The 15,739-nt window shown below is 35.1% G+C and overlaps 1 protein-coding gene across 1 annotated transcript in view; it reads right to left on the reverse strand.

The window, feature by feature from the left end:
* Positions 1–15,739, reverse strand: part of LOC139692089 (ATP-binding cassette sub-family C member 5-like) — a 38,127-nt gene that overhangs the window by 11,699 nt on the left and 10,689 nt on the right. The window contains exons 5-9 of the mRNA XM_071590120.1: positions 14,344–14,520; positions 10,192–10,339; positions 7,709–7,864; positions 4,147–4,250; positions 984–1,131 (exon numbers count right to left, since the gene is read on the reverse strand). Of these exons, the coding sequence (XP_071446221.1) occupies positions 984–1,131; positions 4,147–4,250; positions 7,709–7,864; positions 10,192–10,339; positions 14,344–14,520 (733 nt within the window). The remainder of the gene's footprint in view (positions 1–983; positions 1,132–4,146; positions 4,251–7,708; positions 7,865–10,191; positions 10,340–14,343; positions 14,521–15,739) is intronic.

Here is a 15,739-nt window from a genome sequence, read left to right on the forward strand (position 1 = left end):
ACCATGGCACAAAAACATATGTGCTGAATGGTGAGAAGAAATGTTGAAAAGGTTTGGCAACTCTAGGTGTGTTTATGACATAGTTTCTGGTGAGGAAACGTGGATTTATATGTTTAATCCTGAAAATAAGCATCAGTCAACTGTATGAATTTTCTTGATGAACATCCACCAACAAATGTGAAGTGGCCTCCAAGCGTCGGAAAGAAAATGGTTGCAACTTTCTTCTCCAAAAGCATGCATGTAGTAACTGTTCTCTGGAAGAAAAAGGAACTCTTACTGCTCTGTGGTACACAACAGTATGTCTAACAAAGTTTTTGGAAAGCTTGAAGAATGGCACCTGAAGACAGGACTGCGGGGTATCGCCCTGCACCACAACAATGCATCTGCACATTCAGCCAACCTTACAATTCAGTTCCTGGAGTCCACAGGGTTAAACTAATGACTAACCCACCTTACAGTCCTCACATGGTCCCAAGTGATTATTTCCTGTTTCCTACAGTCAAAAATCGCATGTGTGGAAGGAGGTTCTCCAGTCCTGGAGAAGCTATTGAAACCTACAAAAGTGAACTTTCAGCACTCAAGGAAAATGAGTCGAAAAACTGTTTTGAGAAGTGGTTTACAAGAATGCAAAAATGTAGAGAATGTCATGGCAAGTATTTTGAGAATATTTATTTATAAAAATTATTCCAAATATCTTAGATTGTATGAATCTCAAAACCTTCGCAGCAACCCTTGTATATCATCCAAATTAGTCCTATCACACTCCATAGTTACTGCTGCACCTGAATCTCAAACCTTCTTCTTTGACATTAACCTGACCTCATCCCTTCCCTTCCCAAATATGTCTCCCACTCATGCTTTACAAGAACAATCAAAGTGGTATTTATACTTGTTTCCAGTAACTATCTGTGATGCAAGGCACAACCCTCTGCTGGTAAAATGTAGCAATTGTGTTATTTACTTATTACATTAAATATACTTACCACATATTTTTTTACTGAAGCTGTCTTCCCAAGCATACATTTTAATCAGTCTAATGTTGTTCAAAATTTCACTCATTAGACTCACTCTCTGATCCGTTATTTTCACTGTTTTTACTCTAATATGGCTAGTAAAGCTAGCAATCACAGCCTGGAAAATAAAATGAAAATGAATGACAGCTCAAATAATATTTCTCAGCCAGAAATACTTTGAAATACTATACTATAACTATAAGCTGTTCATTTCCAAGTACAACACTATTTTACATTTCTTATTTTAAATTGATTTTTCATGGTAGTGAATGAAAAATGATGTCAACAGTCATAAAACATAAATCAATGAGCTAGCTGCATGTATGAATAATACTTAAGTAGTTGAATAATGGCATGACTAAAATAATTTTTACAATACAAAGTAATTGGACATAATAGGCAGCATCAGCTGGTTACCCCAATACTAAATTATAAGTAGTTACATTATAAGTTTAGCATTACTTTCCCATGCAGAAAATACTGAATTTGAATACAATCATATTGTTGAGAATTGTTCATGATAAAACATCTACTGAATTAAAAAATCCTGAGGCTGAGGTTAAAGTAGTCAAGTACACCTATCAGGTTGGGAATATTGGGTTGACTTCTAGATACAGAGGTTCTCTCTGAAAAAAAGTTTTGGACATTAAAAAACAGTACCTGGAGGGCATAAGGGTCCACCATACCATAAGATGGAACTTAAATTAATATAAACTTTGTGAAGGTGTCATAGCATGGTATATCTATAGTTATCTATAGTATATCTAAGTCTATCAATACCGTCATAAGTTCTCAGTCATCCTATGATGACAACTCATGGCTCCAATTCCACGAAGCATGTACCAAGTTCTTCATTTATTACTCTGTTGGTGATTTTATGTGCATAGTTCTTCTTAAGCCCGATACTCCAATAATTTTTTATTTTATTTTCTTGCCCCCTTACGTTATGCATGTCTCACAACCAGAGAAAAAAGAACAAGTATACACAGATTTTTAAGAAACATTTCCTTACTCTGGGTTCAAGCATTCCAAAAAGTTTTTTTTTCCTGATAGTAAACTAGCTGCTTAAGCTTCTGCATGTACCATATCTTGTGATATTGATACCTAATTAGCAAAAGAAGTTGAATTTCACGGAGAGAATTAGACCACATTAGATTTATTTGAAAACTGGCTTCATTATTTCAGCTGCAGATTATTATTTTCATTTTAAAATTTTCTTTGGAAGATGTAATATTTCATTACCTTTCCTATTCTTGATATCTTTTTTCTTCTCTATCAATGCAGCCACATTTCCACAAATCAAAATACGCTTATCCTTTCTAATTTTACTTGTAGACTACCTTCTATTTTTTCCTTCATCTCATTGATTGCCTTATTAGTGTATCATAATAATATATATGCTAAAGATAAGAGGCAATACTGAACACCTGTGTTTTACTGCATCTTGCATTCTTCTGAAAGAATTATGATAATTAATTAATATAATAATAATAATAATTATTATTATTATGGACAGACTAAGTAACAAACAATGACATAGGTGCACCTTTAATTGAATTGGAGCTCATTAAACCACAAGAGGAAGAAAGAAACTAATTTTTCATATCCTTGAGCACAATATTTCACTAATAGCTGACCATAGCAGAATGAACATTGAAAGGGAAAAAGTACATATAGAGGAATGCCAAAGGTGAATTATATGTACCAAGGGATGGGAGATCTTAGGGTAAGGAATGGAGAGCTATTGAAAACCAATCCTAAGATAGTTGTCTTATGATGATAATGATACCATGATGATAATGATACACGTAAGGTGAAAAGTTCACAAAAGTTCATACAATGTGGAAAAAACTCCCATTATCTATGATACCATCCTTTCCACTTCTTACCAACCCTACAGCATTTCATTAAATATTCATCCTTTCAAATTTAGATATGGTTTCTCTACCATTACTTACAATATTTGGAAAGTGAAGTTACAAAGAAAGGCACTCAACCAAAAAGCTTATCATTCTTCCAAAATATGGCAAGAAAATGGAAAACCTTACTCAGTAACAGTTTGTATCTTTCATAGATGCCCCATTGTTGACATTAAAATTTTGGAAATTTAGGATTAAAACACATCGAGGCAAATGCAACCCTGTGAAGCAATCTTCAATAAAAAAATTTAAAAAGTAAGATGTGGAACAAATCCCAATAAATTCACATAAATCCAAATAATAATCAGTCTACCAATCACAGGGAAAGGTAAGAATGAAACATCTTTGATGCTCACAAGGGAAGTTTGGTTAATATATGATGGCTGTGTGGCATAAAAGTTATTGCAGATTGGTCTTCCGGTAAATCTGTGATATCGGAGTCAATTAATTAACAAAACACTGGAGCTACATTTCCATGCTACAACTAATTTAAACAAGAGGGTAACACTATATAATTGATGGATTTAGATGAGGACAGGGAAAAGTTTATCTTTACCAAAACAGAAATGACTAACGGCGGAAAAACTGGGTAAAGGCTTGCTGAGGATTAGCTAGATTCATTCATATTTGATACAAATTCAGGGTCTGAATGGCCAAAGATAGATAGAAATGTATATATCTTATTGGGAACATAAAGAGTCTTCAATTAAAATATGTACCTTTGTGCTATTTCTTAGTTTGATACTGAAAAGAGCATTTTTGAAATATCCTTTGGGCACTAAATTCACTCAATATTATGGAATAAACTGCCATTGGTTTCAAACTTATGTTAGAGAGAATAATATATTCACAGTGACTAAAAATACACTCGGTAAATCTGAAAGTCTGCCTAAAATTAAAAGAATGGAAAACTTCAGGGCTAAGTCAATATGGTAATATATTCAATATTAATTGATTTTAGAAAAAATAATTGCATAAGTGATACATGAAATAATTTTGCAAATTTTGCACAGAGCAAATTCTGCACAGAAAAAATATTTCATTTTTGTATATACTAGATTAAATGTCAGAACACACCCAGTTATAATTCTCTAAGACATGATAGCAATTACTTTTACCACCTAGTATAGAGCCAGGGCTTATTTTAATAAAAGATTATTTAGTTCCATGCAAAATCTAGTGAAATCCTACAATGCTACAAATAATACACTCACCAATAGTGGATAAAACAAAAGGATGATAAGATTGCCAAGTAAAGCCCAAGGACCAAGGACTTGGCAAGAATAGACTACACTCATGGTAAACATAACAGGTGTACCTAGGGTAGAGAAGATCAATACAAGAAGAACTAGTTATTCCAAGGAAAAGCCAAACACTAAAATGAAAATGTTAATTCATATATCAACTATGTACATATAAACCCAATAATATGAAAGATAGAAAACCAATAACCCTGTTATAACAAGTATATAAAGAATTCATAAAGCCTTAGCTCCCAAAGTAGACAGTCCTCACCATTAAAAATCAATTGGTTCCTGAAGATTGGATTAGAGATCAAAACATTAAATTTATGTTAAACCATTTTGCTGACTATCATTCTCTTGGTTTTCTTTCAAGTTTCAAAATATCAAGTAATGTAATGATTTTTGCCTTATTAATAAATGCTTTGAAATAAGGCATTAATACATGAAAGGAGATCAAAACAAGTGAAAATAAATACATGTCATTGATAATTCCAGAATTGCCTTACATTATAAATTGAATTCATAACTGTATATTTTTTCAGCGAGCTTCTTCACTTAGCATGATATGCTTCACCTTCTTCCAACCATGGAAAAATATACAAAATGATAACTTCACAAAGCTTAAGCACGATTTCGATGGAAATTGGCTAGTTCATATCATTTGCTAGGACATATATGGGAAAATAATAAAAAGGAATCCATTATAAATTATGAGAAAGCATTTTTCGAATCACACAACCTCATCTTTAACATTCTTTTGCAATAAATCCACTTGTTTGGACTGGTATCCAATCTTCTGCAGTATGGCTATCCATGGTGAATTTTTTTCACACAACTAAACATTTATTTGGCCAGAGAAAACTAACATTACAGCTATCATCAGGAATACTGGTTTAATCCATGTACAACAAATGCAAAATTATATGAAATATTACTATTTTGCACCTTCATTCTACAATTCACTATCTACTTATAGTGAAAACTTAATTGCAACAGGTACCATGATATACTTATACCAAGTCAACATGCACTTACATAACTAAAAAATACAACTGATTGCAAGCATTATTAATAACAATTCACATTTATGCAATTAGAAAAATAGCAGTAGTAGTTTTGAGGGGAGGCGACCGACAGCTGAGGTCATTTGCGCCATAGGGGATGGACAGGAAAGGATGAAGGGTGGAGAGAAACCCGGCATCGGCATTAGCCTACTCTTTACGAAAGGCGCCAAGGGGTCCCCAGTTTAACGTCCCATCCGACGGACGGCGTACTCACTCAAAGTGCCCTCCACAAAGCACCTCAAGTAGGGATCGAGATACCTCTGAAAAATATTCAACACTGCCGGGATTTGAACCCGTGCCCTCAGGGTGGGAAGCCAGTACGTTAGCCCCCGCACCATCTCGATCCCCCATAGAAAAATAGATTAGAGTAATAGAATATTAAAAAATGTACACAAGACAAGAACCCAATTTCCCTTTAAATGCATAACCCAAATACCTATCCACCAAATTGTTATGTAAAAAAGTACTGGTACCTCTATAAATAATTAAGCATGCTTCCAAATAAACATGACCTCAAATTAATGGTAATGAGATGTGCAGCCACTTACCAAGAGAAGAATAGGAAAACACATTTTGCTTACTGGTGGGATTATCATTCAAAATCCATCTTCAATCCCACATCCAATGTACTAAAAATCACATTTTTGAAGAATAAACGGAATCCATAACATATCCATATATTTGAGACTACTGTACTGGCAGAAACTACAGAAACTTTTACTTCTACTAATTATATTCTATCACTCACTTGGTCGATGCTTGCTATGTTTCTTCCCACCTTTTTGTCTATAGTATGGCCACCTGTATCAAGCTCTCTTCCCCTCTGCTGTTATATCACTCTGTAACTATCACTCCAGTTCTCCCTGCTATCCTTAAACCTCACATTGCACAGCCCTAAAATATCTATATTTCCTCTCTTCATCTCCCATTTCCATATTTTCTTATTTGCCTGTCCTCAACATCATCCCTACATTCCAAGTCTATACTGACTGGTTTAGTCTTCTTCTGTGTCTACTGTGCTGCTGTTACCTTTTTCACTTTTCAAAGATTTTGTGAGATGCAGATCCCAGAAGCCTTGCCTCTCCCACTGCCCAGTATAACATTTTGCCCATTGGACCAAGTCTCATAGTCACCAACACTAATTTCGGTAATTCTATCTATCATAAATATATATAATAATATAATATATAATAATATTTTGATAATATCTATCTATTCTCGGGATCACTAATCAGAGTGGCTTCCTGCTGCTTTCCTCAATAATGCTTCTGAAGTGTCACCAACATTGAAATGGCTCCCCTACTTGGACCAAATGCTTTTGCAGCAGCCTTACTGAGGAACACATACTGCACTGACTATCTTTGGCCTGACTCCTACCTTTAAACCTATCTAGCATGGGTGACCCAACCAGGATCAATTATCATTGCTCCTGATACCACAGATATAGGGGGTTATCTGAATGCAGAGGCCCTTCCACCTAAACCATATTTGTAGTCCGTGGGGAAAGATACATACAAATTTCAACATGAAAATATGATATTCAATATACAAATTACAATTTCATAGACTACCGAAGCAACAGGATTTTCACTCTTTCCTCAATAATGATCCAAATCACCCCTAAAATTCCCCTAAGGGAGAGAAATCCCCCAATTTCAGACTAGGATTTATGATATGATATGAATGATTGAGCTGAAATAAATCTTGACAATAAGTTCTTCAAACAGTGCTCCAATATCCAATAATCACTGACCTAATTTTGAGGTAAACTGTTCTCATTGTAACATGATAGTTTACTGAGAACATAAATAGAAACTACCGCGGGTAGAACAAATAATACATTAGACCCTATTAGAAGAAAAAGACAATTATTTATATCAATCAATCAACCAATTTCTTTTTATCCAAGGATTTGATGTACAAACTATATCCATCTATATATCTAGCCAAAACCAACAACAGTACACTCCATAAAAGTTAAAACTCATCACATGAGAGCAAAAAAACTACAGAAGGATGAACACAAAAATCAAAGTATAATAAGCATCATGCATGACATTGTGGCAAGAGGTTATAAGGAGATATGTAAGTGATATGCAGATACCATACTTCGGAGGATGGCTAATAACTAATGTAGGGGGTTACTTAGCAAAGATGTGTTAATACCATTAATTTCATAACTTGGATTACAGACATTTTTAGATGTCCTGTATGATCTTCAAGCTCCAAAGCTAAAACTGAAGCTTACCTCAGGCTACTGCAAAATTTATTGAAGAAAATTTTGAGCTGACAATTTTGGTATGACTAAAAAACCTTTTATTAGATCCGTGTAATCACAAACTGTCTCTAAACCAATTTTAGAAGCAAAAAATTTGTCTCTAAATCATAACTGATTTCTGATGAGTATATTGATTGTACACGCTTTGTTTGAGCAGCATGTACTGCATAACTGATGCAGGTCTACTTACCAAGAATAAGTACTCCCATTGATACAGCCTCAAATATTCTTTCTTGCTCATTAGTGCAGAAAGTAATAACTTGTGAGAGAGCTTTTTCACCCCCAGAATGGAGAAGTAGCATTTTTTTGTAAATTAAAAACTGAAGAGCACCCTGTAGCCGCACCGCTAAAAATATAATAAAGAATTTATTATATACGATGAACACATTCAATAATCAACCATATGCATTGAGCAACATAGGGTTCAAGCCCTTTACCATTCTGCTATATGACATGTCCACACAATTAAGTTCGAGCAACATATGAAATAATACGAGGGTGGTCCCAGAAGTAACCGACCCAACAAAGAAAACAGAAAAATTTTAGAAAAAAAGGTATTTATTTTTCAACAATCTCCTTTAAGCTCTATACACTTTTTCCAGCGATGTTCAATATGTTTGATACCCTTTTCATAATTAGAACTGTGTGGCTCTGCAAATTAGCCATGGACTGCCAACATAACTTCTTTATGGTTGGAAAATCTTGGACCACCCAGTCATTTTTTCAAGTTTGCAAACAGAGAATAATGCAAGGGGGCTAAATCTGGCAAATAGGGTACATTAGGTAGCAATTCAAACTCCAATTCATGAATTTTAGCAATTGCAATAATAGATTCGTGAGCTGGTGCATTGTCTAGATGAAATAACACTTTCTTCTTAGCCAAATGCAGCCGCTTTTGCTTGATTTCTTCGCTCAAACTTTGCAACAAGTTCGCATTATACTTGCCATTGATAGTTTTTCCTTTTTCAAGATAGTCAATGAAAATTATCCCATGTGCATCCCAAAAAACCGGCGCCATGACCTAGCCTGCAGGTAAAACGGTCTTCGCCTTCCTTGGAGTCGGTTCTCCCTTTTGAATCCATTGTTTTGATTGTTCTTTTGTCTCAGTTGTGAAGTAATGGACCCATGTTTCATCCATGGTTGTGAAACGGCACAAAGATTCTGCTTTGTTGCTGAGACATTTTGCTAAACACTCAATAGAGACAATTTCACGACACTGGTTTTGCTCGGGTGTGAGCAAATGCTGCACCCATCCACCACACAGCTTTCTCATGCCCAAATTTCCACGAAATATGCAATGTACTGCACTTTTTGAAATGCCTACTATGTCAGCTAGCTTGCACACTTTCAGTTGACAATTATCCAGTATCACTTTGTGGATTTTCTTCACTGTTTCTCGAGTCATCATCTCATTTGGTAGACCAATGCAATGCTCATCATCTTGATAGCTCATACGGCCTTGTTTAAACTCTGCAACCCAATATTTTACTGTTGTAAACGAAGGAGCAAACTCACCCAGAGTAGAATCCAGTTCAGCTTTTATATTGGTTGGGCTGAGGCCTTTCAAATAAAAGTATTGTATCTCATAAAGATGATCAATTTTCTCCATTTTCACAAATTCACTGAAAATGTTCACTATTAATGGCTGCCAAACAAATACTAAACAACATAGCGTCTTCAAATTGAAGCATATGCTTTATAGATTGCATACTTTGTAATACTGAGCTATCTTTCGCACAATTACTGCCATCTCTAGATCTGGCCGGGTACTTAAGGGACCACCCTTGTACATAAGTTCACAATGATCATACTTTATTCCAGAATCTTACTCACTATTTGAAACACTCATTAAGCAAAACAATTTTTCAAATATCAGATATTGTGCAATCTGTTACTAAATTCCATGCCAAAAAATAAATTATGTACAAGTTTTATTTAAAGAAAATTATACATAAATTGTTTAGGATTATGAATCATCTCGTATCTTTTCTTGTACCAAGAAATGAACAAAACTGGAATACCATTTTTACTTGTGGAAAACTGAAACGAATCAAAATAATAAGTTCATTATTTATGATACAATCCTAATTTTTTTCTAGAAAGCTGTCTCGAGACATCTGTTTTTGCCAACTCTTCAAAAATTTGTTTGAATTCCTCAAAGCATAATCATTAAATAAATTTGTAGCATGCATAGTCACTGGGGACATTTCTAAAACAACGCACAAATTATTATAAAACGTTGCAAAAAAAATTAACACATAAGTAGTTAGAAAACAAGTTTGGAAAAATGTGTGATCACTAGAGACACTAAGATGCAAGTAAAAAGAGTACTAAACATAATATGAAGCAGCAGGCGTGCCCCGCCATTAATTCCCTTCTCCTAATCACTTGTTATGCAAAATGCCTCTCTTCAAGCAAGTCATTTTTAAAATAATAATTTTTGTTCTTTATGTGAAATACTCATTAAGTAAGGTGCTAGCTCAGTGAGGTTCCACTGTACCAACAGTCCTTAATTCATTTGAAAATTTGACAATGAAGAAGCCTTCATGTTTCAAATTTTAATTTACTGAAGATATAGATGTATTATTTTTTGACAGACAAACACATGAATATTAAAATGGGACATAGGTGACAAAGATAGGTTTATTACGATAAAATAAAGTTTTACATTACCTGTATGAATACCAAGCATATATGATCCGCCGAAACAATAATTTCTCAAAAACTGGCAAATGAATAGCATTCCAACCAATGACAAACCCCATTCAAGACCCTGGCCAGGATCTTCTACATAACCCAAGATCAACCCTTGGATCCAAGCCTGCCATGAAAAATTCAACAAAGTATTATAAAAACATGCAATAAAGATACTATCATTCCAACTATTTTTCACAACAGTTGAGCATTAATTTAACATTGAAATGGCTAATTGCTGGATTTTTGATAATGTAATGGCAAATATGTATTCCATTACAAAACTCAGAATTCTCTTGCTATCATCTTCCCTATTAACCTTTTGATCATTCTTTGATGTTCCCTCTACTGCCATTCACATTTCACATTATTACTTGGCTTAGTTTGTGAACAATGGTGGCAATTGTACTCACTGATAGCTCTATAATGCTACATATGTTGAAAGTCATGGGTACTAGTCCACCTAATTGATTTCAATCATATTTAATTTAAAAAAAGAGAGCTTACTTGTTCTGAGAACTTACTCTTGACACAAAGGTGCTCATTGTTATTGTTGTGAGAAAAATAAGTTTTAAAGGAATATCAAATGTAATGCAGTAAAACTTTTAACTGTCAACACTATCTTACTCTTTTTAAAATGTGCAAATATTTTGTGAATACCATATTATGCTCCCAACTTTTGTTCCAAAATATTTCACAGCTAATACGTGGTCTATGATTATTTGCACAGTAGAAAGCCAGCTTGATATTTCCCTTCAACATTTGATATCATGATTGATGATTTTTCTTTCAGAGTGGAGTAGAAAAATATTGTATCCTACAAAAAGAGAGACTGGCCTTTGTATTTTCTGTAATCCTATTTGTTTCCTGAACTTTATATGGGGGATATATTAATTGTACCATGTTCTTCTGACATATTTTCCTAATCCAGATTATACAAATCAGATTCTGGCCTACTTGACAATTTTTTTATAAATTCTTTAAATATCTATGAGTATTATTATGTATTTTTGCCATCCACAGGCCTTCATCTATATTTGTTTCCTCAAGCCACCATGAGGAAATGTAGGGCGTGTAGAAAGGGTAAGGTGTAATTTCTGCTATTCCTTCCTACCGGGTTCTTGCCAACTATTCATCACTTGCATTGATTTTCACTTGATTCCTCTGTAAGGCCATCCTGGGTTTAAATTCATTTTTCAACTAATACAATTTGTCCCATGGAAAGCCAATCATTGTCCTACGCTTTAAAAGCAACTTCTATATTTTTGCAAGATTTCATTGTTTTTCTTGTCTTAACGCTACAAAGTCTGTAAAGTTCTTTTCTAAGGTTTTCCTTTGTCCAAACTGGTCTAGTGATTTACACTGTAGTCCTATTTTCTAATGCTTTTTCACATTTAATGACATAATTCAATTCTAATTGTTGTTTCTTCAAAGCATTACATATTGCAGGTTGTGTCTGTTATATTATTCTTCAGATATAAACAGGTTTCAATGCATATAGTTCCAGCGCACCAATTCTATCAACCTTAATCTCTGATTCATTTTCATCTGATACCTGCAGCTGTGAATCACTTAGTTATGTAATGTTGAATTTTGTATACTTTTGTACTCTTTTCTTAAGATGTCCTAACTTTAAATTCACCCATATATCGCCATAATTAAGTGGTAATCTGATCTAAAATCTGACGATGACATCTGTTATGCTTGGAGTATTCCTTTTGCTTGGGAAGATGTGGCCAATCTGATTTAAGCTTAGCCCATTTTGTGAGGTCTGGGTCTATTTACGCATGTCTTAATGTAGGAAAATGTGTTGACTATAGGATCATATTTATAATTATTGCAAAATCTATTAACCTACATATGCCACTATTATATTCTTTATGTAGCCTGTAGGGTCCAACTATCTATACATTGGTTCTTAATCTACTTTGCCTTGCAGATCTCAGATTCAGAATGATGGTTTCAATATCCTAAGAAAAGGCAATGCCATATGTACATTCTTTCTAACACATGACTGTAATTTTTCATGTCATTATTGTTATCTTAAACAATAAACACAGTAATCAACCCGAAGGTCGGTTTGGTAGTTGATAGTAGAGTTCACCCAGTACTAAGCCCTATACGGCATGTGAAATTCACACATCAGGGTAGGGGGGCCAGTTCCTCTCCCTGTGCCGGTTATGGTTTCCCAGGAAGACCTGGTACCCAAAAAATCACGAAGCTTGGGTGGAGCTGTAGGTGCCCAGAGTGCCTTGCCCGGGAATCAAACTCGCGACCCTCCAGTCAGCAGTCCAATGCTCTACCCACTGGACTACCGCGACTCACATTGTTATCTTATGCCTTTACATATTTATTGTGGAAATGTTACCTAATATTTTCACATGCATTATAAATATTCTTTCAATTATTGGTTTTAACTCAACAATATTCAGACCTTGGGACAACAAATATGAGGGTGTTCTGAAAGGTTGTCAACCTAACCAATAGATGGCCTCAATAATCGCATGATTTTTTTTCTTGCATGTTGGCACACCTGTGAAATTGCAAGCCATTACATCCCGTAGTTCACTGTAGACAGTCATTTGAATCAGTTGCGGTTCTAGAAAGGGAAAAAATTCAGTCGCGTGCAGCAATAAAATTCTTTGTTAAAGCAGGTTTAAGGTTGACCAAAATTCATTCGAGGATTCTAAATGTGTAAGGAGACTCTTATCCTTCAATTTCTACTGTGAAAAAATGGGCAGTCGATTTTAAACATAGTTGTGAAAGCCTACAAGATGATCCACAAGAAAGATGTCTGAAAAGTGCAACCACACTGGAAATCACCACAGGAGATCAGTGCATGATATGATTTTGGAAGATCAGCATACGAAGGTGTATGTAATCGCTAATATTGTAGTGACACCAAAATAATGCATCAGTCAAATTTTGCATGGGGAATTGTACATGACAAAGTTTTGTGCAAGGGAGGTGCCATACTGGTGATCAAAAACACATTTCAACAACACTTTCCAAGCAATGCTCAGCACGCTTTATGAAAGTAATTTTCTGCATCAATATGTGACAATTGATGAAAGATGGATTCATCACTATATACCAGAATCGAAACAACAACCCATGCAGTGGATAAAGGCCAGTTCTTCAGCTCTAAAGTAGTAGTAGTTTTGAGGGGAGGCGACCGACAGCTAAGGTCATTTGCGCCATAGGGGAAGGACAGGAAAGGATGAAGGGTGGAGAGAAACCCGGCGTCGGCATTAGCCTACTCTTTACGAAAGGCGCCAAGGGGTCCGCGGCTTAACGTCCCATCCGACGGACGGCGTACTCACTCAAAGTGCCCTCCACAAAGCACCTCAAGTAGGGATCGAGATACCTCTGAAAAATATTCAACACCACCGGGATTTGAACCCGCGCCCTCAGGGTGGGAAGCCAGTACGTTAGCCCCCGCACCATCTCGATCCCCTTCAGCTCTAAAGAAGGGGAAAATTGTACAATCAGCAGGAAAGGTCATGGTGCCAATTTTTTGGGATGGAACAGGAATTCTGTTGATCAAATAGCAGATGAAAAAAACCATTTTCCATTAAGATAATGCACCTGCCCATATCAGTGTCTAGGAGATGGGAAAATTGAGGAATCCATACTATGAAGTAGTGGAAGATCTACCCCAGTCCCTGGATTCAGCTCTCTCAGTCTTTCATCTATTCCACAAACACAAAAGTTTTCCTGCTGTTCGCCATTTTTAGACCAATCAAGAAGCAATTGCAGCTGTAAATGAGTACCTTACAGCATTTCCAGGAAAACATTTAATAGACAGAATAATGGCACTGGAACATCGCTGGATGAAATGTATTAACATTAAAGGTAATTATGTTTAAAATTAAACTTTTTTGAAAACATAAATTGGCATTTTCATCATCAGGCTGAGAACTTTTCAGATCACCCTCATACATACATATAGAAACAGATACAAGAAATGCCCCAATATTCATGTTTCCATCTCTTTCCTTTTATTTCCACCACATAGAATAGTATGCATTTTTTCTTTTAATTAGCATTGAACTAATGAAGAATCAAATTTTAATAAAGTAACATCTGAAATTCTATTGCAATGCCATAGGTAAACTTAATAATACTCACTGGTCCAATAAACTGGAATATTACAGCAAACACCATTAGAGCCATGGCAACTATAGCACGAGTCCTCACAAAACGCCACACAACTAATGGAAGAGAAGCATTAATTCCATTCTGCCTTTCTTCCTCACACCACAAGGGTTCCAAGCGTCTTGCATTACTTTCAGCACAATCTGCTTCCTGTGTACAAAAATAAAGTTAATTCTTACCATAGAAAAATAATGGTAGATTTTGAAGTGCACTTATTAAGACATAGATAAATGTTCTTTCAGAATCATTAAAATAAGTCTGGAATGTCTTGTGCTATTCTCAAGTTCAACTCTTGCAATTATTAACACTAATAGAGGGATGGTTCCCGTTTCAAAAAGAGGATGTCAACAGAAAATTTAGAACTCATATGGGTTTTTCATAGGTGATATATACCTAAATGAGAAACAAAATGGGATGAAAACTATCACTGATGTAATGAATTCCTCCAGACAATTCCTTTCTCATAATTGCCACTTATCAACCCATAAATCTCATCCTTCCACATTTTCCGAAATCCTTAAGTAGATCTGCGAGAATTTTATCTGCACTGAAGGTCTTAATTGACTTGAATTTTCTTAATGCCCTTTTGATCTCCCATCAAGTACACCTGGACCTAAGCTATCATCATTTACATCACATCATCTTTCTATATCTAAACTTGCTGGCCTAACGTCTTTACCATTTCAATTCTCCTTAGTGTATTATTTCCATCTCTCTTGAATCTTCCCACATTCTATTAATAATATTCCTGACTTAACTTTGTTTGTTTGCTTAAATTTTACCTTCTTACAAGTACATCATTAATTACTGCTTACATAGCTGATGGCAAACTCTGATGATCAAAATCTCTTATAGTACTTGTTCCAGGATACTGATAGGTATGTGTATTCCCAAAAAGAATCAATGCTACATTTTTTTAACAAGAACATAGCCTGAGCCTGAGAGGGAAGAATGTTAGGCAAATGAGGTAAGGGGAGAATCAGGATAGGCGTGTTGGATGGAATGAAGGGAGGAAGCAAGAGTGCAAAATTAAAGATTAAATTAAGGGCAGAAGGGAAGAAGTGTTTTGGTGTCATATTATTATCAAAGGATAGGTTAACAGGAGTATAAAAACCTACATTAAACAGTACACTATCTTATAGTAATGATAGGAGCAAAAATATTAGCAGAGGTCTGAACCACTACACTGAAAATGAAATATCACGATAAGAGCAACTGGGAAAAATATCAGCCAAGATGCTACTATACTGTGATATACTTAAGCAAAAATACTATTGATTTTGGACTTATATAAAATTGTATACTGAGGCTGCCCAAACTCCACTACCACCGTATTCCTGAGAATCGGGTGTTTCATTCATAATTAAGT

Source organism: Hetaerina americana, unplaced genomic scaffold (genome assembly GCF_022747635.1).
Source record: "Hetaerina americana unplaced genomic scaffold, ioHetAmer1.1.p SCAF_4, whole genome shotgun sequence".
NCBI classification, from domain to species: domain Eukaryota; kingdom Metazoa; phylum Arthropoda; class Insecta; order Odonata; family Calopterygidae; genus Hetaerina; species Hetaerina americana.